At 40.2% G+C, this 25288-nt stretch overlaps 1 protein-coding gene across 3 annotated transcripts in view; it reads left to right on the top strand.

Annotated features, from left to right (window-relative positions):
- Positions 1-24869, top strand: part of LOC144044151 (rho GTPase-activating protein 29-like) — a 40081-nt gene extending 15212 nt beyond the window's left edge. Inside the window, exons 3-22 of one of the 3 annotated variants that reach the window (XM_077558383.1) lie at positions 1541-1681; positions 6832-6928; positions 8010-8082; positions 8261-8321; positions 10957-11106; positions 11722-11786; positions 11875-11985; positions 13101-13181; positions 13288-13455; positions 13525-13662; positions 14777-14964; positions 17227-17396; positions 17475-17612; positions 17779-17877; positions 19550-19713; positions 19790-19978; positions 20209-20346; positions 21047-21270; positions 21552-21858; positions 22821-24869. In XM_077558383.1, the coding sequence (XP_077414509.1) occupies positions 1541-1681; positions 6832-6928; positions 8010-8082; positions 8261-8321; positions 10957-11106; positions 11722-11786; positions 11875-11985; positions 13101-13181; positions 13288-13455; positions 13525-13662; positions 14777-14964; positions 17227-17396; positions 17475-17612; positions 17779-17877; positions 19550-19713; positions 19790-19978; positions 20209-20346; positions 21047-21270; positions 21552-21858; positions 22821-23795 (3677 nt within the window). In that variant the 3' untranslated portion in view covers positions 23796-24869. Of the gene's footprint in view, positions 1-1537; positions 1682-5530; positions 6020-6831; positions 6929-8009; positions 8083-8260; positions 8322-10956; positions 11107-11721; positions 11787-11874; positions 11986-13100; positions 13182-13287; positions 13456-13524; positions 13663-14776; positions 14965-17226; positions 17397-17474; positions 17613-17778; positions 17878-19549; positions 19714-19789; positions 19979-20208; positions 20347-21046; positions 21271-21551; positions 21859-22820 lie in introns of those variants that run through there. The other 2 variants (XM_077558382.1, XM_077558384.1) reach the window with 2 other exon arrangements.
- The last annotated feature ends 419 nt before the right edge of the window (positions 24870-25288 follow it).

Below are 25288 nucleotides of genomic sequence, written 5' to 3'. Positions count from 1 at the left end.
GCTTCCACAGCCCCTCATTACTGCGCCTCCCACGCCCGTTTCATCTACTGTCGGCTGTTTCTCCACTGTTGACGGCTGAGTCTATGCTAACCAAAACAGCAGCACCTACGGAGCATGCAAACAGTGGCTTATTAAAGTGTGGAGATCTTGGAAATAATGATGTTCTTTTGTTCTCTTTTAAAGGAGGATTATTGTTTGACCAATTCATCCATTTTGTTTATATGAAAAGATAAAAAAAAAATGTTTTGCCTTATTTATTCTGTCCACTCTGCCTCCTCCATAATAGATTACCTTGAACTATACAGACCTGTCATCTTTTTTACAGCAATTAGTGGTTCAGTCATCTCTGAGACGTCGTCCCGCCTCATTGTTGCATACCTTCATGTTTGTTTATCTTCCATTAGTCCCACTCAGTCTGCCTCCTCTATAATAGATGATCTTGTGTTATGTGGAGACAACATCTTTAGCTTTCCATTAGCATTTATAGTAGACTGGCATGTGGTTGCTCCACAATGTTGTGTGCGTCCATGTTTTGTTTATGTTCTGTCACTTTTGTTGTTGTTGTGCCCAGTCTACGTCTTCTGTAATAAATAATTTTGCATTACGTGGAGACATCTTTTACGATGATTAGCGTACTAGTAGACTGACTCATTTTGGTCACTCCACTTTGTTGTATTTATCTAGTCCATGTTTGTTTCAGGGCGACTTCAATTCTCTGCCCAGTCTATCTCCTTCATAGCAGATCATATTGTATTATATGCAGACATCTTAAGTGACCAATACGATTTAGCATTGGACACTCCACAATGTTGTGTGGATCCATGATATGTTCCAGTGTGACTTACTTATTCTGCCCAGTCCGCCTCCTCGTAATAGATGATCTTAGCATTTTGCTTGTCTGACGTGATCACTCCACAATATTGTGCGCGTCTGAGTTTATTTGTTTATTTATGTGTTCAGTCTGCCTGTTCTTGCATTGTGTGGAAACATGGTATTTTACAATTTGTATTGTGTAGCATTATTGTAAATTCTGACACATTTGTCACTCCAAAATGTTACGTGTCTCAATGATTGTTTTAGGGTGACTTGTTCTGCCAAATGTTCCCACTTCATAATAGATGGCCTTGCATTGACAACTTATTTGACAACAATTAGTGTTCTAGTAGACCTTGACACTAGGGAACGCCGCAATGTTGTGTGCGTCCTTGTTTATGTTCTGGGTTCGACCTATTTTGCTTGACCAAATCTGCATCCTCCATATTAGATCATTTTATCTTATGTGGAGATGACATGGTGTCTAGTACATTGTGACGTGGCCACTCCACAATGTTGTGTACAAGGCCAATTAAAAAGGTTTTAGGGCCCCAGAAGCAAAACGTCCACGTCTGTAGTGTGTTTTAAAGTGAGATAAGCATGTGCCAAGTGATTTTTGTTGTTGTTGCAAAGACCAAAAGAATGTCAAGAATGAGTGTGACTGCGACTTTGTACCTAGCTACTGAACCAACCACACTTTTGTGCGTCCTCCTCTCCTCCCCAGAAGGCTCGGACACTCTCCAGCAGGTGGTCCAGGAGCGTCTGGCCGAGCTGCTGCGCGTCCTCAAGGCCGTCATCGCCAAACACCAGGCCCTCAACTCGGTGGACATCCTGGGCAAAGCGGGCACGCTCATTGCCAAGGTGAAAGGTAAGCGGTGGCTAACCTAGCATGCTGCTAACACGACACCTGGCCTAGAAATGTCACCGCACGCTCACCTGTTCTATTTGAAAGCTCCGAGGCCTGACCCAGTGCCAGAGTATGCATGTATACAATGCCAAAAAGGAAACAGCATGGTCCATTGCACTTCAATCACGCTGGAAACATGGCACCAATCCAAGCAAATTATTACTGAACTGTAAATGATGCTTACATTATTTATAGAGCATCAAACTGATGAATGCTGACTGTTAATTAACGATCTGCTTTTCAAGAGAACAGTTAGGCTGTGTCCAAATGCATCTAGATGGCGAAAATAGCATTTTGGGGCTGGGGGTGTGGGGAGCTTGTCTCATTTCTATGTCATTATAGAATGTTCCATTTTCTCTTGAGGAGAAACGTTTTTTTCTTTCATAACCATTTTACTTTCAAACCTTTATTTAAATGTCAAGAGGTCATTGAGGGCAAGCCCTCATTTTCAATGATGCTGAGATGACATATGCAGCAGATCAAACGTTAAAAACGTTAATTCAAAAGCAAAATAGTTCTTGAGAACTAAAGAAGTTATTATATTATAAGGTCGAATTTGACTTTTTTTGGAAGATGTTTTTTAATTTAAATTTAGTGCCTGGACTAGTGCTTGGACTCAGGGCCATCATCAGCACTCAAGATTCTCGTTCACGTCAACGACCGAGTCCTGAAAAAACTCGAATCGCTTACTTATTGTACTTTTCCCCCAAAAATGCCTCACAGTCCAACATATGAAAAATCCAATTTGATCAAAATATTAATTGCTATGGAGTGCACCTAAATAGCGCTTTATCTTAATACGTTTACTAAGACATATTCACTTATTCAAACATAGTTTAGTTGTGGAAACCTACACTGGCCGTTGACGCAGTGTACCATCCCGGAAATAACCGGCACGTTACTTTAAGCAACAGGATCCCGCGTCGTGTACCCTGGCTGACTGGAGAACCCAGGATGTTGTTTTGTCCCATCAATTATTGGAGCACGCGATCACATGAACTGTGCACGCAGTGTGTCAAAGATATAGAGGCAAGAGGATACACTTACTTCCACAACGAGTTGGGTTTGGTACCCACGTTAAGAACTAGCTTGTTGTAACGTCGTCCTCACTAATGTTAAGCTAGTTGATCTCTAAGGTCTGCCAGTATCTACGTTTGCAAACTACTCTCTTTCCTCACTACTCTCTTTCTTCTGATGCTAAGAAGGCGTGAGAGGCAGCCAGCGTCCGTCCACATTTGCAAAATGCCTTTCGTTTGTTTCGTTAGAGGCCGTCAGTAACAAGACGTTAAAGCAGTCAATTATTCCCGTATGTTGCTTCCGCGCAGGTGCAATCCCCACATAAAGGGGGACACAGCAGCATGCGAACACAAGGGCGACGTGATATGTCGGTGATGTCCAGTCCAACATAGCATTAAATAATCATATCAAGTCAACTCGTGCTGTTCTTCTCTTCACGTGCCTTTTCCGAAAATGACTTTCTTCAAGCTTTCTGATTGTTTAAAACGGTTTCTTACAATCTTGAAGAGGAGCGTTTATGAGCACTGATGAGTAAGCGACGAGGAGCGCGACGCTCGCATGATAACAGGCCTCACTGTCTCCTCACCACGTTTGTCGCGACACCTGCGGCGTCTGGAAGCCCGCCAGCAGCGCACACTTAGACAAACACTGCAACACACGCTCGCCCAACCCGTTTACAGACGCCGCTGACACCGAGCGTTGACGTGTGCCGCTCTCTGCTTCATTGTTCTGAACGACTCCCAAAGGCACTTTTCTTCCACACGTGCGAAAATGTCAAGGGCAAACTCGTCTTGGAGCCGCTGCATGAGAGTGGCATTTCACACTTTTAGGGAAAATAGTCGATAAAAGTGGGAAAAGAAATAGATTCCTCCCTGTTGTCCACCAAAAGTGTTATGCACTTGCATTTTTGTTGTTACCATGTGTCACTTGAATGAGACATGATGTTGTGTGAGTTATTTTTTTTTTAAACCTATTAATTCTTTATTGTACAGTATTTCATCTTTGTTGTTATAAAGATGTTATTCTTTAAAAAAAAATCATTTGAAATTATATTTGAGCAATGCTTTTTTTAAACGAAGTGTTAATAATACCAGTGTTCCCTCACTTTTCATTGATAATATGTTCCAAGTCCCCGTCGCAATGTTTTATATATATATTTTTATTTTTTTTATTTTGGGGGAATTTACGCCTCTATTAAACCATTACGAACTCTACCACGTGGCTCTCACCCTTCTAAACACTTAATAAATTTAACATTTAAAATGCCAAATGTAGAAAAACAACCAATCTGATGATTATAGGTTATGTTCATAAGCTAATGTGAGCACATGCACCCTCTGCACCCTGGCAGCACGAGGAGGAGGAGGAGGAGGAGGACAAAACCTTGGGTGAATTACTACATTAAAGTTGTTCTCTCTAATCTTAAATGGTTTACTTTAACCAGAAACTGGGTTACAAATGTCACAAATAGTCACAAATGAAAATCCATGTTACATTAAATCCGCAGTAACCAAACCACAAAGTAGTGGTGGAACACTATATTTTTAATTAAAAATATTATTAAATCTATTATAAATTGTAATTAATTGGTGAATTGTCATTTCCATTTTAGTTTTAAAATCCCACAATTATGACTAGCATCAATTAAAAAATAAATTAATGTTGTTTTAAAACGGGAAATTATAATGAGTGATTTTTTGTGTATATTAAAAAAAGAAATATGATCAAACAGCAAATTAACAATGCAATTATTAAACATTTTTTAAATGATAGGTTCCCATTTTTTTTATTTATAGAATTTTTAAATTAGAAATATGCTATGAATCCTAAAATGTTTTTGTTTTCCATCCCATTTATACAATTATAAACAAACAGAATGTTATTTAAATATCAATAATAATATATAAATAAATACATATATACCATAAATATAACGTGTGTTTCCCGCTAATAGAGACAAATCAGCAACAAAAGTGTCCGAAATCGATGATCAGAGAAATTGATGCTTCACTAATGGTGAAAATAAATAGAGGCGTAACAGCACTCCTAGAGGTTGTGCACTCCATTTTTTTGTCCCACTTCACAATGTGCTCCATTGTCTCTTGATGTGCAACTGAAATTTTTAACTTATCTGTAAAATTACACTTAAAAATGTTTTGTATTTAATTTATGAATAAACAGTTTTTTAAACAAATTTAAATTACTTTAAATCACAGTATGATTTAAGTAGCCCCTTCAGACCCGCATTTTTTCTGCTGGGCAAAATGTATTAATTTTTGCAAATTTTTACTGTTTTCCCACATAATAACAACATAGTTTTTGGGTTGGTTATCTCATGTTTTTAGTTGTTATAGACTAGTGGACGCCAGCATAATATGGCTGTAATGTGTTATAAACTTATATAATTATATGCAACATTTTTAACATGGACATTATGTAAAGCAACTTGCGATTGTGATTGGTTATGTAAGATCCAATCATGAACCAGAAGTGTCATCCAAATTATGTGTTTTATTGGTTTAGACACGTGAATATGTCAAGTCCACTGGGACCATCTATGGGTCCGAAGAGGTTAATTGTTCAATTATTTGTAACATTGTTTTTTTAAATCAACGTGTTAAATAATAACATATAGAACGGAAGTAAAATAGGAAAATATTAGACATGCAAGTATTGAAGACATCACTTTGTTGTTCCACTTCTTCAGATGCAAACTAGGTGAGAGTGAATCAACAGTGTCGAGGGATGGGAGGGAGGTGGGGTCAAGCGCTGGAATTATTGTTCCGAGAGCCACAGGATGTCCTGAGGAAGAAGCCAGTGCAGTGCAGAGTTGCATAGCAGCGTTCAGCAGCACTCTTCGAGAGTCTTCTCAAAATGTAAAATAAGATATTTTTGGCTGGTAGGGGGATGCGCTGTCACCCAGGAATTTGCCGTCATGGACCGAAAATGGTAAATGCTTTCAAAAAAAAAGAAAAAAGTGGACTGTGGACCTTAGCCTTACGTGTTCAAGTTTTTGAAGGTAAGCAAGAGAGTGACAGAAGTGAAGCTGTGCGCGAGTGTTTCCTGTTACAGCCCAGACAGGAAACACTACGTCCAACGTCACAGACTGCCACTTTGGTCACAAACGGTGTTCTTGCTGAGGAAAGTGCTTCCTGAAGATTTTTCACCTTCGACGTTCCTCAACTTTTTGCTGCAAAATTCCCAAGGATGGACGAGAATTCACACTTTTTCATTGCGGATTACATCACCCTCGATTGGATTTAAATTCAAGATTTTCTGAAGGTGACTGTTTTGACTTAAGATCCTTAATGTGTAATTTCTGGAATAAAGCAGAGGAGGTGGAAGGTGTTTTAGGCCTTCGGATTGCTGCAATTTATGATAGACTCAACGCAACTTGAATTTGGTTTTACTAAGACTCGACTTACATTTGACTTGACAGATCTTGTGTTGAATTGTTGTGTGTGTGGTGCCCATGAATCGGGTAACACACCAGTATGCTGTCATGCAGAATGCAGAGGCCACCTCATGCTAGCTGGTGTCATGGAGGGAGATCGAAGGACTATTGAATTTTGATTCCACAATTATGGTTTTGATTGAAAAAAAAGGAGAATGTCAACATGTAACTTTGCAACTCAAATGTAATAGCAAATGTAGGTGTCTCAGAAATGTTTCGTGACTACTGAGAAGAACAACATTGGAGTATTGGAGCAACCAACCTACTCACCCAATTCTGACGGCATGTGATCCCCCCCCCCCCCTTTTTCCCAAAGTCAAGGAACAATCCATGACAATGGAAATGCAGAGAAGCTCCAGGATATTTTGTTTTTCAGATTTGAAATATATCATCATATAATTTTGTGACACCAGTCCTTGAACCTTTCTGATACACCTCATATGTTGGCAAGATTGTATGACTTGACTTGCGACTTGCTTAACCCAAGTGGGGACTTGACTTGCTTGAAACTTGAATGTGAAGAGTTGACACTTAAGACTTACTTCCACCTCTGGTAAGCAGCCCGAGGCTTTTTGACCTGTTGCTGATAAACACACACTCTACCAGGTCAGTGATATTTTGCTTTTCTCTCTCTCTGCAGGCATCAACTTCAAGGAAGTCAGACCGGACAACCTAGTTGGCACATTTGCCGAGATTCATGCGTCCATTGACACCTTGGCGTTCACATTCGGCAATGTGTGAGTGCAGCACCGTTTTAATTCTGATTACTTGTAAAGGAAGTAGCAAGACTTTGAAGTATCAACTAAAGATGGCAAAATTTACTCCCTGGTTCTCTGGTGACTGTTTTACACAAAAGCCAGTCAAAGTAGAGTATTACCTCGAGCTTTTTTTAAGTGAGAAAACCAAATGTAAATGCTAAACAAGAACATACTGCAGTATGTAAAATGTTGTCTCTGCGTATCGGTATGGTGTAATAGCACTGTAGCCTTAGCAACACTAATGCTAGCACAATATGAGCAGTGTCTATGCTGGTCCATGATTATTGGAGATACTACTACTACTACTACAGTAAGCGATGCAACATTGCCAATTACGATGACTGTATGTTGTTGTCTATATAGCATAGTGTCACCGTGATTTTGAATATATTAAACAATTTGAAGAAAGATGATCAGAAGCTGAGCTAAGCCAAACTAATTCATTTATGTGCTAAACACTAGGATAGCATAACTAAGCAGACTTTGTTTCGTTGTACTTTTATGCCTCAAAGTTGGTATGTATGAGCACCCCCCCCCCCTTTTTTTTTTTTTTACAAGTTAGAGAGGTCATGTTAGCGCTGATACAATTTCAGTGGTCACCAGGCTGGTCCACGAAGATACTAAAATATAAGCTCAAGCAATGCTAATCACATTATATGCCCTTTTTTTGCAAGCCATTGTAGCATCACATTGATTTAGAATGTGTTGTTTTGACCCACTGTATTAAATGCAGTTTGTGTCGACGCGGTCACCCAAGCTAAGCCTTGTTTTTAAATGAATAAAATCAAACAGCAACTTGTCATTAAGTTGTCGTAGAGGGGTGGGAAGCTGATACTAAGGCTTGCACACAAGAGAAGTAATGTTAGCTAGCGCTAACAGTCTCAGAATAGTCTAGACTGGTCCACCATTTATTCTAGATGCTCGTGTACAATTTGGGGTTACCCTCAAAGCCAAACACTCAAGCCAGTGTTGCATCACAATGATTGTGTGTGTCATTGTAAGTTGACATTTTACACACGGTAGTTTTATTAATATTGAATTGTGTTGTTTTTTTCCCCAGAGTTTCTGACTTCCTTATGGGAGATGTGGACAATGGCTCAGGGTTGGGGACCCCCCAGACCAGAAGGAGCAGGGTAAAGCATTTAAAAAAAATTCCGTTTACTTGTTGTTTTATTTGAAAGCTTTGATCCCGGAAACTTAAAAAGCCTCAAAGACAAACTCTAATTTGGGTGTCGAGAGCACAGCTGCTTGTTAATTGCATGTCTGCTTTTACATTCTTGTCACGTAAAGCTGTGTCCTCCTTTTTTGCAGTCTTTTGACAACCTCGCCGTGGAACCAGAGGACGACAGAGCAGAGAAGAACGACCTTGCTGGTGAGTGGGCGTCAACGTTCCATCATTCAAGGGGCGTGGAACGGAGTGTTTATGGCGCGTTCGCCAAGGGCAGGCCAACATTGTCAACTTAGGAGCTCTCGGCGTGATTTACGAATGCCTGAGGTGGAGACCCGCCCTGTTATTTCTGCCGGACCACACATTTTCCCTGCTGGCCTGAATGTCTGACATTCCGAGGCATGTTCGGGAGCGGGCCTGCGTCGGATGGGAAACACATGGGCTCCGAGTAGAAGTGGGGGGGTGTCGATTGTCTTTTTTAGAAGATGCCAGCATTTTCACATCCTCCTGCAGTGGCATCCACTTCCTCATTGCCACGTCTTTTCTGTTTTAGCATCAACCTCTTAACATTTTTTAAAGGGACATAATGTGAAGAATTATCCAGCAATGATTTGGCGGCTACCTGATAATCCACCATTTTAATTTGATGGCAAAAGCCACAATCACGTCCAACCCAGTTTGCCACTCAGTCTTTTATGAATTGGGCTTTAGAGTCAGAGGGCACAGGTTCAAATCCATATGTGAAAAAAGGGCAACTAGTTGTTGAAGAGATGATAATTGGCTTGGTGGCTACTGTTGAGGTACCCTTGAGCAATCCCTTTGGGTGGCCTAAGCTTAAAAGTGTGATGGTGCCCCTGAATTTATTTATTTATTTATTTTTTTCACAGGGTGGGGGGCATAATAGTTTGCATGGCTTAAAGACCCAACCCCAACTTTTTGTTGCGCCACGGACTGGTTTAAACAAGTTTTCGCAGACCAGCAAACTTTCATAATTCACACTGGTTGGGGTGATCAAAAGATGATAGCTGCACGGCTACATAGTAGCGGCTAAACTGCTAATGGTACGTCGGCAGCCTGTGCATGCTTTCCACATGTTGCTCCACTAGCTTGTTCTAATGATTCAACAGGATTGTTGTGTTAACTGTTTTTGAGTACTTACCTTGCACAACGTCTTCATTTACTTCACGAGGTAGCACCAGAAAAACGACGGGGAAGAACATGATCTTGTCGGAACGGTTTCATCTTGGGAAGATGACGCCTAGTCATGGCTTGTTTAGTTGCGCGTTCGGTCATTGTTCACTTCTTGTTTCTTTTACTTTCTGTTAACGTCTTCAGCTTGCAAACAGCAGAAGAGAAGGAAAACCTGCTCTGATTGGCTGATGTCACGCACATTTCCATTGTATCTAATCACTCGCTGATACTGCCAGCTGCCAGCTCCATGTCATTGTGATATCACAATTCTTAATCATTGCCACGGAGCCCTATTTGTATTGCCCTTTGGAAAGTAATCGGTGTGGGATATTTTGAGGCTGATGTGTATGCTTCGGAAAAAAAAAAATCTGAGCTTTATTAGAAATTTAGGTTCCCATGCGGCTGTTCTGATTTTGGTGCGTCTATGACAGATTTTTGATCTAGGAAATAAATTATAAAATGATTCCAAGTACCCCCTGCAATGTACTCACATAGTATTTATTTCTGTTTGATACATTGAATACGTTTTTTCTATGTATATTTGAATTATCCAAATGTGTGAGTGGTCATTGAACGCACCAAGAGTTTACTGCCGAACGTGAATGACGTGCTTGGTTTTCTTTTGCTTATTTCCACTCATCTTTGTAAGCACTTTTTTCCCCAAAAAACCTTGTTTATGTAACTGTGCGTACTCTGCGTATATAGGGCGCGGCGGCTCTGCCCTTAAGCAAAGCCCCTCCAGCTCAAGTGATGCAGTCCTCTTTGTGAAACTCTTTCAGTCTGAGTCTCTCCTTGCATGCCCTTATGAGTGTGATATGATTCTATGTGTGGTGTGCAATACAAAGTATTTCAGAGTGATTTGAATTTCCCCATAGGGGACTACAATATAATTAGTGTGTTTACTACATTAATTTAACTAAACTGTTTTTACTCGGTGTCCTCAGTTTACAATGTAAACTGTCCTTCCACATAAGTTGGAATGCGCCGTAGTATATCACTAACTTACACTAACAGCAGTTAAGTCATAATTACAGTAAATATTTGAATACAAAAAAAATACGTTTGTAACTGAGCTTGATTCTTCAAGCCAGACTACACGGAACCACTGTCACCTCAAAGCCAACAGCTCAATAAACCGGCAGTATTTAATGTATATCTTAACATGCGTCAGATTATGATAACCGGCGTCTTCGGTTTACAGTTGAGTTCCAACCTAACCTGCCTAATATACCCATGACTTGGTAGCTACCTGGGCGAAGAAATCTAAATTTTTAAGCAACAGCTTGAGTACACAGGACAACTATACTGCAAAAACTGGGCTTGAAATATGAGAATTAAAAGTAAAATGAGGACTCTCTTTAAGCAAAATAATCCTGCCCAATAGAACATGAAAAATTGACTCATCAAGATTTCCTTGAATGAATAAACATTGCTAGCCAGTCTCAAAACACCCAACAATGTCTTAAAACTTGTGTATAAGATTCAAATGTCTTTAAGATGAATTTACCTATAACCAATAACAACTATTAACATTTTGGCAAAAGACAGCAAAAACCTTCCCAAACGATTTTTGGTGTAGTCTTATCATTCATTAAAGAACCTGGGAACCGTTTTAATTTGTGTAAAAATACCTAATCATTCCCCTCAGGCCCAGATGTTCCTTTGTCACGCGAGGAGGAGGTGGACCTGATACTGCTGAAGCATGACAGTGGGGTGGAGTCAGCCCTGCTGTACGCCAAAGCCTGGTCCAAGTACATCAAAGACCTGCTGGCCTGGATGGAGAAAAGAGTGACCATGGGTGAGGCCCGCTCCATACCGTAAAGTACTACAACATAAGATGTTTGGCCAATCTCTGACCTTGTGCAGCCTCTAGTTATTAGAGATGATTTTTTATTTTTTTTTTATGGCAAGTCAAAGACGCCCACACGCGGCCAAAACGAAAGCATCTATTGAATGTGCTTCGAATTTGGGAACAATTGGCTAAAATAAAAATAAAAAGGAAATTAAACAACTTCTTTCGATATGGCTTCTACTAATAATAGACATCGCTGTTGCATTTTATGTTGCTAAGGAAAAACTTGCTGCAGATTGGTAGCAATTGGACAAAATCTCCAGGATGAACCTGTCTTTGAAGGACTCTCCGAAATTGTCGTAATAACCCTAATAGGTTCTTATAACTTTTTTTGTTGGTCTTGGGATGCCTACAAATTTTGGTCGCAATTAGACAAAGTCACAGGACTAGTATGCCTTTGAGGGACACCTGAAATGTCTAAAATTACCTTAAAATTGCATGTCATTTTGATTATTTTTGTTGTTGTTGGTCTACTCATGATAGACAATCATTGATGTTAAATTTCATGTTTCTAAATGAAACTGGCGGAATTGACATGAACAGTCCTTTTATGTCTTCTAGATATGGAATGTGCCAAAAGTTACGCCAAACTGGCCGAGTCGGCCAAGTCGCTGGTGGCGCAGCAGGTTGTTTATTTTTTTTAAATTCCACTCCACCTTCTTGATGAATGATTGTTTTTTTGAGAGGATGGTTTAACACATTGGCTCTGTGCAGGACTACATGCCCTTTGGCGACATCTACAATTCCACTTTCAAGAACGACATTGAATACAACCAACTCCTCATGCAAACCGCCATGGCCTTGCAGACCAATAAATTCATACAGGTTGGACAGTATAAATTAGACAGAATTGATCTTTTTTAATTGGAGGCTACTTTGCCTGTGTTGCCTCATTCACTGGCCACCATTGGGATCTCATGGTTATGAGCTGCATTCTCTAGTCTATATGATGATCCCTGTGTTTTGGGGTGATGTAATTATATTAGCAATTATGTTGTTATATTATTGAACAACCACATGTTGATGATTTAGTTTAATAGGTAGATAAATATAATTTATTATTCCTGCAAGGGGAAATTAATTAAATTAATACATTTCAAACTCAGCATCAAAAGCCCATGACAAAAAAGATATATTAATTACAGTAATGAAAATGTAAAAATATTTAATAATAAATTAATTGTCACATGAAGCAATTTTTACAAATGTATTATGGTGATGCATAAAGGAGGAATATAAAACACCAACATCTCTAATCTTGCACAAAATGCAATACAATAAGTGAATGCTTCCTTTCATTTATTTTTTTAAATCAACAAAATTATAGTACTTTGTCAATCGTTGTTGCATAGTGGAGGAATAAATAATGTAAGATAATTCTAATAATAATGCATTGGATTTATATAGCGCTTTTCTATCTAATCAGATACTCAAATGTAAAATAAGTTATAGATAAGATCAATAAAACAAATGTTTTTTTCAATCAATAATAATAAACATTTTCAAGAGACAGGTCATAATAATGAAAAAAAAAAGTTATAAGTGTATATAATACATATAAAAGCATTACCACCTAATTGAATTATATTATTTGAAAATTGTATTGCATTTTAAGACATATACATTTTATAAATATAAATAATTTACTGCATTACATATTGCATATACAGTAAATACTTTTACAAATCCTTTTAAAAATGCAGTAAAATAAAAAATTCTGTTAAAAAAAGACATTTTTTATTAATTTTTAATAAAAAATGTTTATTATTTAATTTTTTTAAACAATTTTATCGAATAACATTCATTTCAAACTAAAGTTTGTACTGTAAAGTACTGTATATATGTTTTCTTTTTATGAAGCTTTGTCAGTAGCGATATGACTAAATGATTAAACTTTAGGAAAAACAATGTCATTGTCTCCCTTCTACCCACTTGGTTAGCCTCTCCTGGCCCGTAAGAATGAACTGGACAAACTGAGGAAAGACCTCAAGGAGCAGTGGCAAAAGGAGCAGAAGAAAATGGTGAATAATACACATGTATACTAATACACAAAAATGAATTTAAAAAGTGAAAAAAAAAATACAAGAAGGAAGAGTTTAACATTCGTCTGCTTCTGTTGTATTCCAGCACGAGGCAGACACGAGCCTACGAAAGGCTCGGGCCCTGAAGGCCCAGAGGCGAGAAGAGTATCAGAAGGCCCACTCGTCCACCAGCCGCTCCCTGGAGGAGCAGCCCAATGCTGGCAACAAGCAGCTAGAGAGGAAGAGGAAGCTGGAGGAGGAGGCCCTGCAGAAGGTAAATTAAATGCATCCATGGTCGCTCCTTTTCACATCTCTTGATCGTGTCATTGTGTTGTGGCGTTAGGCTGAGGAGGCCCAGGAACAATACCAGAGCAGCATGGCTGACGCGGGCGTCAGAAGGATGGACCTGGTCAATGTCAAACGTACCATCCTCACCCAGATCAGAGAGACCGTCTTCCAGTGCGACCTCACGCTCAAGGCGGTGGGACACATTTCATTATTATTAGTGTTACTGTTACAGATCCCTCGCTATTTCGCGGTTCACTTATTGCGGATTCACTCTATTGCTGATTTTTTTGGGGTCCATAACATAATAAGGCAACCGCTACATACGCTGTAGCGCCATTGCAAACGAAAGTGCATCCAGTTATTTATAACATTCTTATGAAAATAAGCATTCATATTCACACTCACAACCTGAATAAAGTATAATCAAACGAACGTTACGGCATTCCTGCCTGATAATTCAACGTGGATGGCAATGGATAGCATTTCCATTCTGCTCGGTGAAGGCGAACATGTTGTTTTGTCGCTTACGCTCGTAAACCGGAAGTATGTCAGCGGAACCCGGAAATATATTTAGAAGTATGTTTAGTGATAATGCTTTTCCCTTAAACATAAATAAAATTAGTAATTATCCATCCAAACTTAGTAAACGTTTTTAATGTCAAAGAAATATTTGTAACCTTATTATTTAAAGCCATGAACTTATTCATACAGAAAAAGCAACACAACTAGTGTACTGTACAATACAGCTATTTTTCTTAATTTATATTATATTATATATAATATTTTTCTTTGCTCAAGTTAACAAGTGTTTAGAAGGGTGAGAAATGTGTCGTGGGTTCGTTATGGCTCAGTAGATGCGTACGTAACTCGCCCCCCAAAACGCAATAATTTATTTTATTTATTACAACCTCTACTTCGCGGAAATTCACCTATAGCGGGCGAACGTGGAACATCAACCGCGAAAAGTGAGGGAACACTGTTATCAAGGACCACCATGTTTGACATTTCTGGGACCAAAGGTAGGATGTAATTCATGTCACAGCATCCGTCTGAGCTGTTACTGGTATTTTGATTTATTCTCTTGTTTTTTTGTTTTTTTCCAAACATACTAGATTGTTATGTATTAAGACTTTCTGTGACTTTGTGTGTCAATCCAAAGAGAGCATTATATCAAATGGTACAAGCAGAATTTGGGTCTAAAGACATGGTGCACGTGTACCTAATCAAATGTCTTGCTATACTCTTACTTTTGCTCAATTCTATTTATTTTTGTGGCCTTCATTGTGGCCTGCTCTTCCTGTCTTCAGGTGACGGTCAACTGGTTCCAGATGCAGCACGCACAGATGGCGTCGCTTCCCGCCCATCACCAAGCGCTTAGTGATGGCGCCAAACTATACGAGCCTGGCGAGTGCTACTCGGAGTTTGTGCGCCGCCTGCCCCGACACTTGCCCAGGGAGCGCGTGCACTCCGACTCAGTTTCCTCAGACAGCACCAGGTATGGAACTGGAACTACCTAAGTTTACATACGCTGTTGGTGACCACAACAGGAGCAACTACATATAGTTCCTCTGATGAATTTTAAGGGTAGACACTTACTGCTGGAGATCATCGCAATATTTAACACGATCTTTCATTTTTACGATAATGTTATGAAAATGCCTCCCACGTCTGCAGTTGGGTAAAAACCTTCCTCCCTTTACCATGGTAGTTATAATTAAATCAAATTAATAAAACCAATTAAACTTCCTTGACAATCCTGTTCAGCATGATACAGCCTTAGCCTTTCAACTGTTGTTGTACCCTGTAAAAACGGAATGTGTCCACATAACCTCGTTACTACTATTTGACAAATTTAAGAACCTTTTCAAGCTTTTTTATCATGATACGGGTGTGGTGAATAAAAAAAAAAAAAGTAAGGCCTCCAATAATTGTGCAGGTTTGAAATCATGTGCCCTCTAAAGAAAAATATGGCATTATTTAACAAATTAAAGCACTTTCGAGACCTGTTGGAGCATTTTTCCACACAGTAAATGGCACAATTGTACAAACGAAAGCACCTTTTTGGTGTATAAGTCATCCGTGTGTTGGGGTTGTTCTTTCAGAGGAGCAACAAGTAACAATGAGTCAGATTGGGAGGAAGAGAGAGAGAATGTGAATGTGTTGGCCTTCCTCTCAGGAAATATCTGTGGCGCAAGCTTGAATGCAAGTGTGCAGATTGCGAGTGTGAGAGCTTGCCTCTCGCATTTCTGTCCAAACATGCTGCTTCCCACACACACACTACCCGTAGAGAAACATTAAAAAAACATCAGAGTTCACACACAGGTGCCTGAAACATGTGAAAATGCTTGTGTAGTTTTGGGGGTTTAAAAGGGTTTGATAATAATAATAATAATAAGTATGTACATTTTTACACTTAAACTGCCTTTGGATTTCTCACGTATAGTAATACTTTTCATTTTATTACAAAATTGCTATTACAAAACACATTTTTCATAGCCGTATAAAGGACTGATTAATTGAATAATCATTTTGACACAGTGTTTATTGTTAGATAGATTAGTTATAGTTGTCCAGAGAAATGCACCAACCATCTCATTTCTTATGTGTATGTAATTTTTGTGCTTTAAAATTGTCTGATTGTTTTTTTATTCTTTATTGTGTATCTTTGGAGTTGTTGTTTTTTTTTTAACTCCATAATGTAAAAAAATAAATATATAAATAAAATATATAGAATGCATAGAATATAAAAGAAAGTGTCTTTGGTATTAATTAATTAATTAATGATTGATTGATTATGAATAAATCCCTCTTTTTATTTTGAACACCTATATCTAAATTTGAGTTAAGTTGATTTGAGAGAAACCCATTTTTTAAAATGTATTAGTTTTTCATAAATTATTAATTTTAGTACTCATATCAACTTTATTATTGTTATTATTATTTTTATCATTAATAGTATTTAATGAAAATAAATAAAAAACTAAAATAAAAAAACACTGACGATTTAAAAAAAAAAATCAAAATAAAACATAGTTAAACTAAAAGATAATTTCAAAATATAGATTTTTTGAGTCACAAAATTTAGGGCTTCATTTTTTTGAGCACCACAATGTTTAGTTTTTTTAAATAATGCATTTATCGTATATATTTTTTTATTGCTTTTTTTTCTTTAAATAAAAAAGACATTAAAAACTCAACACCTGGAGCTGGCTGCTTTTTATTTTACACGCTTGGAAAAAACATCCATCTCCAAAGGCCATCAAGTGTTTACATTTGAGCATGGAAGCGTAGCAACCCTAAAACTAACTCCTATACTATTTTGCTTTGATTTTTGTTGTAAAACCCAGTACATGAAAGCCAAGACAAACCTCACATGTCCCGTGACATGTTAAGTTTATGTTCCTCTTTTATATATGTGTGGGGCAAACCCTCATCAAAGGTCGCATTGCAATCAAAAGTTCTCTCTGATGTTCAAACACACACAAAAAGGAGCAACCTCTGGCTTAAAACTTTACTGTCTCCCATATTAGAAAAACAGACATGTTAACTTCATTGAAGACTTAAATTGTCCATAGTTGTGAGTGTAGCTGTGAATGTGTGTATGTCTATACGTGCCATGTGATTGGCTGGTGTCTGGTCCATGGTATATGGATGGATAATTTTATGAGGGTACTCCCTTCAACTCTCGTCATTAGCAGATCTCTGTTGTGTTCAAGTCTGGAGAATGGATGCGTGTCATGTTTCCTGTCTCCTGCAGGTTCGTGTTCGCCAAGCGCTCAGTGGGCAGCACCCACTCATCGCATGGCAACTTGTCTCAGACCTCCCTCACCTCCTGCGACATCCTCAGCGGCGATGAGGTGGACAGCCCGCTGCACCGCCGGCAGGGGATCGCCTCGCGCCGCTCCAACAGCAGCACCGATATCCCGGGTGAGCAGCTACAAAATGGCGGAGGAACAGCATCCCTTTCCCTGATTCACGGCACTCACGATATTCCTGTCCTCACAGGGTTGAGGGGCCAGGCCCCGCCGCTGCGAGCCTGGACCTCCGGCAGTCCGGGAAGCCAGGGTGGAATGTGCAGCGACTCGGAGAGTGCGGGGGGCAGCAGTGAGTCCAGGTCTATGGACTCCCCCTCTGCCAGTCCAGGTATGAAGAGAAAGAGGGTCAATAGAGCTGTGGCACCTAATCTCATTATACTTAATTGGTTTTGGAATTCATATTTATTGACAACAAATAATGTATCTGTTCATCTACTGTATGTCAGCGACATATGGTGACGCATGGTTCACAATGTTTTAAATGTGTCACACAGGCGACTTCAAGCGACGTCTGCCGAGAACTCCCTCCACCGGCACCATGTCTTCTGCTGACGACCTGGATGAGAGAGAACCCCCATCACCTTTGGATAATGGTATGACCTACTCAACCACAATTTGCTGGAAATTTTGGTAGTACTGCCTCCCTCACTTAGCATGCTCTTCGTTGGCTTCCAAAGAACCACTGTGGAACTAAAATTAGACACTAGCTCCAAATGCGCAATGATCCTCCAGAAGTTCCCAGTTGCAGGGTGGAAATGTGCTATAAGTGGCACAGAGTAAGCCTTACACTCAGGAACCTTGACAAATGAGTCACTCACCACTCACATCACATTCTTGGTGTTCTTTTGTTTCTCTCTGAGTCAAAAGTCTTTTTACTTCCTGTGATGGTCAGCTTTCAGAATTTTTTCTTCACCACTCATTCATTTTTCTAAGGCAGAGGTTTCATAAAGTTCAACTCCTAGTAATATCTTACATTTAAGCAAAGATTGTGCAATTCTCACTTGCTTCGTGGGCAGCCCATGCATCCATTGGGTAATTATAGTAATAATACACCTTTTTATCTTGAAAAATATATTTTTTCTTGGAAAAATATCACTTCGTCTTGGATTTTTTGCTGTTGTTACCGGTATATTTTTAAAAACTCCTCTGGGAAAATACAACTTTTATCTTGGGGCAAATCTCTAAATAAGATCTTTTTTTTATCTTGAAAAATAATAGTGTATTCACACAATCTTGAAAAGTACTGCTTATAACCTCATGAGATTACAGGTACTTTTTTTTTTTATCTTGAAAAGATACTTTTTATTTGAAAATAAACTGCCTTTTTTCAAACAGACTTTTCAAGAAAAAAATGAACCTTTTATTTTGAAAGAATACATGTTTTCATAGTATTAGGAGTTCTTCTTTTCAGTACAACATCATTCCTGTAATATGACATTTTACGTTGAACAATTAATTAACACACTTTTTAATGCCCTGAAAAAACGCAACTTTATTCTCATAATATTATGAGTCTTTAAAAATACAACTGTATTTTTGTATCCTTACTTCCCTTTACCATTTCGATAGAAAACTTGGATAGAAAATTTGTGATTATCCTTAGAAATTGCCTTGAAAAATGTACTTACCTAAAAAAAACTAAATGTTTCTAGAAAATGACAACTTAGTAATATTACAACTCTTGATGAAAATCAAAACATTTATCTTTTATATACAGTTTAATGTAGAAAAATATTTATTTTGAACATATTCCAGTAAAATACAATCTTGTATCTGGAAAAATTTATCTACAAAAAGCAACTTTGGAATCTATATAAATAACACTTTCTTGAAGAAAAAAATGCAACCCTTTTCTCATAATACTACACATTTTTGTTCTAAATAAAATAGAACCTTGCTCCTAGACAAAAAACTTTCTGTTCAAAAACTTAAAAAATAAAATAAAATTTGCATGAAAAAAAAAACTGATCGTGAATATTTAAAAATATATATATTTGGACTTTTTCATACATACTTTAGACTTTTACAAAAATGCAACCTTTTTTCTCAAATAACTCTGTTTCCTTCATAGTGCAGAGAGTTAAATACCCACTACTGTTGTGTTAAACAGCATATGCTTGGCAGTAATACGCCAAGCTTCATTGTGTGTGAGTGTGTTTTTTTTTTGTCTTCTGAGAGTCTTGTTATTTTTGGCCAGACTTCACTTCCTCTATCTGTTCTCACGCCACATCTTCAGAGTGAATATTCCTCTCCCGTTCTTTTCAGGTCTGGCCGAGATGGTAACGGAGACGGCTAGCTCTCCCGGACCCTTCCGCAACGCTCAGATGTCCAAAGCGGCACTAACGCACAAACTGAGGAAGCTCCGAGCGCCGTCCAAGTGCCGCGAGTGCGACAGCCTGGTGGTCTTCCACGGAGCCGAGTGTGAGGAGGTAACGTACAACTGTACGCTATCTTTATAAAATGACAGTGCCTCGTCTCAATTTTTTTTCCCTTCCCATCTTACAGTGTTCGCTGGCCTGCCACAAGAAGTGCCTGGAGACGCTGGCCATCCAGTGTGGCCACAAGAAGCTGCAGGGCAGACTGCAGCTCTTTGGCATCAACTTTACCCAGGCATCCAAAAATAGCGCCGACGGTATCCCCTTCATCATCAAGAAGTGCACCTCTGAGATCGAAAGCCGCGCTCTCAATATTAAAGTGAGCCATAACGATCCCTCAAGCCCGTAAATAATCTAGTGGAGCCTTCACTTCCTGTGATGGTCATCTTGTTGCTACATGTGTTGTAATGAGAAACACATATAACAGGTTCCATACTAACATTCTTTTTTTTTTACTAGAAGCACAGTATCTCCTAACTTAGTTTTAGAGGCACTGGCTGAAAACGGGTGCACACTAGTGTAAATTGACTTGCATTATGTTTTTCATAGGGTATTTACCGCGTGAATGGCGCCAAGTCGCGCGTGGAGAAACTTTGCCAGGCTTTCGAGAACGGCAAAGACCTGGTGGAGCTGTCAGAGCTGTCACCACACGATATCAGCAACGTGCTCAAGCTCTACCTGCGACAGGTGAGGGAGGCAACATCAACAAACGCCGTCGCTACAAGTAGTACATATATATATATGTATAGAGAGAGAGAGAGAGAGAGAGAGAGAGAGAGAGAGAGAGAGAGAGCACAGCCCAAATTCTAGCTCAAACTCCAAGGCAACAAAAAAAGGAAGTAGAGTTGGAAGTAGAACTGGAAGTCAAATGTAGAGTTAGAAGTCGCGAGTTAAAAAGTGTCAAACTCTGCAATGCGTCTTCTAGAAGAAAAAAAATACATTGTCTCATGACATAAGTTTTTATCTTGAAAAGAACTCCTTATTCTCAAATTTCAACTTTTTATCTGAAAAAATATTACATTTCATGAACTGACTTTATCTTGAAAACTATCGTGCACATTTCTAAAAATAATAATAATAAAAACCTTTTTTCTTGAGATTTAATACAACCTTTCATCATAAGATTCAAACTTTTTCCCCTATTACTTTCCTACAAGCTGCACTCACAGTATCTTCTTGGGGGGAAAAAAGCCTTATATTTGGAGAAGTAAATACAGGAAACCCTCATTTTCCTCCTTTGTTTGTCATATATAGTTCTGATTTCCGACTGATGCGTTCCAGCAACGTAATGTGGTTCCATGCAGTTTGCTCGAGCCACGTTTTGTTTTGTGCGCAGAGAGAACAAATGTTCTTCATTGTTCTGTTTTTCATTGTTCTGTGTGCGCAGTTACCTGAGCCGCTGATCCTGTACCGCTACTACAACGACTTAATTGGCCTGGCCAAAGAGTACCAACGCGTGGTGGTGGATGAGGCCCAGGAGGGCGAGACCAAGAAGCCCGGTGGGCCCAGCGTCCACCTCAACCGCTTGGTCCTCCGCATCAGGGATCTACTGCGTCAGCTGCCTGCCGCCAACTACCGCACTTTGCATTTCCTCATGGCGCACCTCAACAGGTACGCTGTCCTCAAATGTCGTGAAGACACGAGAATGTCACCTCAGCCCCAGCCCAACAATCTCACAAAATCAAGAGATGCTGTTCCACTCCAGTGCCGTAGGTGGCGGTAACACGCATTACAACGTATGGTCTATCTGCAACAAAATGTATGAAGCTGTTCCTTGAGTTTTATATTTGAAGACTTGGTTGTATAAAGCTGCTAGTAAGAATGAAAATACCGGTAGTCTCACACTTTTTATCATCTGGAAAAAGTCCAACTTCTTTGTTGTTCTTGTGCAGAGTGGCAGAGCAAGCGGAAGAGAACAAGATGACGGCGAGCAACCTGGGCATCATCTTTGGCCCCACGCTGGTGAAGCCGCGGCAGGTGGACGCCGAGGTGTCCCTGTCTTCGCTGGTGGACTACCCATACCAGGCCCTCATTGTGGAGCTTCTGGTCCGACACTTCCCGGTGGTCTTTGACTGCTCAGGCGGGTCGGACGCCGCCTCGGCCACTGCCTCGGGCAGCCTGATGTCACCCGCCCTCACCCCACAGGAGAAGCTGCAGCGCCTCAGCAGACATTCCGCCTCGCTGACAGACATTAAAGAGGTAAATAGCAGATTACGTGCAGGATGTATTTCGCTGGCATCAGGTAGAATCCTTGCATCTCCCAACACATCACTTTTTTTGGACGAAAAAAAAAGCGCCCTGTATTTTTTGATTGGTTTTCGGTCAGTAATTTGTACAAGCAATGTGGGGACAGACCAATTGTATAAATTTTTGGGAAAATATATTAAGAATGAATTGTGGTCATTGAAAGTTTCCGACTGACAAGGATTGATGAAATTAATAAAATTAAAAAATATATATATATATATATATATATATATATATATATATATATATATATATATATATATATATATATATCTTAAAGTGTAATTTTAAACTATTGAAAAAAGTCCAATAAGAATCTAATTGTTTAGACATAGAGAGAGAGAGATAATTTTTAGTATTATTTTTATCATATTTAAAATTATTACAGCACAATAATATTTTAAAGTTTTAAAAAATCATTAAATAAAATACAAAAAATAAATCCTAATGACAGACATTCAAAAATTTACGTTAACAAATTAAATATATTAAACAATAGTAAAAACTTATTATTAAAAAAAAAAAAAAGGATATAAACATTTCATTAAAATAAAAAACATACTTTTAACTGCTTTAAAATGCAAAAAAAATGATCACGCTTAATTAATTACTGCATTAAATGATTTACATTATTTTTAGAATTTAGATTTAAATTGAATAATACTATTTCATTGATTGATAATAAGCAATAAATTAATTTTTACTTCAAATGAAATACTACTTCATTTTGTTAGTAATTTAATTACATAATTTAAATTATTAATATTACAATTATATTGATTACAATCCTTATCCATCTGCTGGATTGCTTTCTGTATTTGCTGGCATGCTATATGTTAGCAATCTGTTATATGTTGCTAGAATTAATCTACAACAACGTATTCTCATTTTGTTTACTGTCATTCTTGGTGCAGAGTGCCAAAGTGTACAAACGGTTCTCCTCCGTGATCCCGTCCTCTCACATCCTGGATGAAGTCCAGGAGGTCCAGCCCGGAACCGACCGGATGGACACCTCGGACAGCGTCAACGGCGTCGTTGAGGGATCGAGCCTGCGGAGGTCTGGCCCGGCGTCAGACTGCACCGCTCCCGCCGTCTCCGCATCATCGTTGTCGTCGTCCACCCTGGCGTCAATGGTGCAGCTCCGAGCCAATCGCACCCGGCCGGTGGGCCGTCCCATCAGCATGCCTCTGGAACGCCTTCCTACGCCGGCGGAGCGCACCGACCCGCCGGCGGAAGTCATCACGGAGACGCCGGGAGCGGAAAAGGCGCCGGCTCGCGTTGGCTCATCTCGTGTCAGCGCCTACTACATCACGCCCTTCATCGACACCCGGGCCATGCAGCGGCGGACATGGGACAGGAAGTACAAACATTACGATGTCACGCCCAGGACCGCCATGATAATGGCTAAACTTCCCGCCGCCAACACCGCTTCCGCCATGGCCCCTGCCGGCACCGTCGGCACCGTGTTCCCCAACAACCCCTACGTCGTGTCCGTCAAACCCGCATGGACTTCAAAGCGGGACGAGTCGCCATCCAACTCAGCATTGACGCTCAGACCCCCGAGGACTTTGCAACCCCCGCCGGGAACCTTCTACAAGCCCCCCGTCAGCAGGGCCAGGACGCTCCCCGACTGGACCACCACCACGACCAGCACCGCCACCGTCACCACCACCGTTGCGTCCCCTAGCCCCCCGCCCGCCCGCCTCCAAACGCAGGACTCCACCGACAGCGCCATCGACCCCGGGGCGGCTTCCCTGTCGCCCCCACAGTCGCCGCCGCCCGCCAGCCCTGATGACCATGACGACCCCGGCGAGACCAAGGCCGTGTACCAAAGACTGCGACCTCGCCGGCTCCAGGAGCTAGAACACAGAGAGGCCCACTTTGTCTGACAATACAACACCATCAAAGTGTTCCAAGTGATCATTTTTTCCAAAATCCTCTGAACAAAAACCACTGAAACAGGAGCCAGCCTATCATTTTTCCTTTTTTGTTCATCCTGCAATGCACTTAAGGCAGATTTTATACAAAGCAGAACATTGAAGCTAAATGTTGTTGTTTTTGTTGTTACTCCTTTAAATGTTGTTACATTGTCTTCTACCAAAGAGCATCAAGGCCACACGGTAAATGGGAACAGCATGATTTTCCCGGCGGAATCCAATTTGTAATGTTTTGAGGGGGTGTAGGGTCTTTATTTTTTTAAGAAATTCATCCTTTTAGATGGTATCTCACTTGTGAACGTTGCAAATACTTGGTTTTTGTCAGGTTTCATAACAAGTGTCTGCAGACCTCTTCTGCAACCTTTTACGAACCCTGACAAAAAAAACAAAGTCGCAACATTTGCAATCATTCGCCACTCAGCGAGATACCACATTTAGTATTTTTAGGAAAAACATGGAGGGGAAATGCTTGTTTTATTTTTTTTGTTTCTTCAGAACAAATGTATAATTGTGAAAGTCACACTACGTTAGATTCTTCAGAAAAAAATAAATTCAGAAAAGTATAGTATGTTATAGACTGAGCCCCCACATACTTGCGGTTTGGCATTGCCCTTTTTTCCCCCAATACTTCAAAATATATATTATTTTGTTTTTTTACGGGATTCTCTGCTACAGAAGAGGATTTGTGCCAGTGGAGGGAGAAAATTTAAAAATTTGGCAGGATTCTCATTTTATTTTCAGAATTCTCACTTTAAAGTCACAATGGGCTGCTATATTTATTTTTTGTCAAAGTTTTTTTTCCCATTTTCCGTCCGTCCGTCCGTCTTCTTCCGCTTATCCGGGGTCGGGTCGCGGGGGCAGCAGCTTTAGCAGGGAAGCCCAGACTTCCCTCTCCCCAGCCACTTCAGCCAGCTCATCCGACGGGACCCCAAGGCGTTCCCAGGACAGCCGAGAGACATAGTCTCTCCAGCGTGTCCTGGGTCGTCCCCGGGGCCTCCTGCCGGTAGGACATGCCCGAAACACCTCCCCAGGGAGGCGTCCAGGAGGCATCCGAACCAGATGCCCGAGCCACCTCAACTGGTTCCTCTCAACGTGGAGGAGCAGCGACTCGACGCTGAGTCCCTCTCGGATGACCGAGCTTCTCACCCTATCTCTAAGGGAGAGCCCGGCTACCCTGCGGAGGAAACTCATTTCGGCCGCTTGTATCCGGGATCTTGTTCTTTCGGTCACGACCCACAGCTCGTGACCATAGGTGAGGGTAGGAACGTAGATCGACCGGTAAATCGAGAGCTTCGCCTTTCGGCTCAGCTCCTTCTTCACCACAACGGACCGATACAGCGTCCGCATCACTGCAGACGCTGCACCGATCCGCCTGTCGATCTCCCGCTCTAACCTACCCTCACTCGTGAACAAGACCCCAAGATACTTGAACTCCTCCACTTGGG

The sequence above is a fragment of the Vanacampus margaritifer genome, chromosome 2 (genome assembly GCF_051991255.1).
Source record: "Vanacampus margaritifer isolate UIUO_Vmar chromosome 2, RoL_Vmar_1.0, whole genome shotgun sequence".
In the NCBI taxonomy this organism is placed as follows: domain Eukaryota; kingdom Metazoa; phylum Chordata; class Actinopteri; order Syngnathiformes; family Syngnathidae; genus Vanacampus; species Vanacampus margaritifer.
The sequence above is the reverse complement of the archived record's forward strand: the minus strand, read 5'-3'. Positions and strand labels throughout refer to the sequence as shown.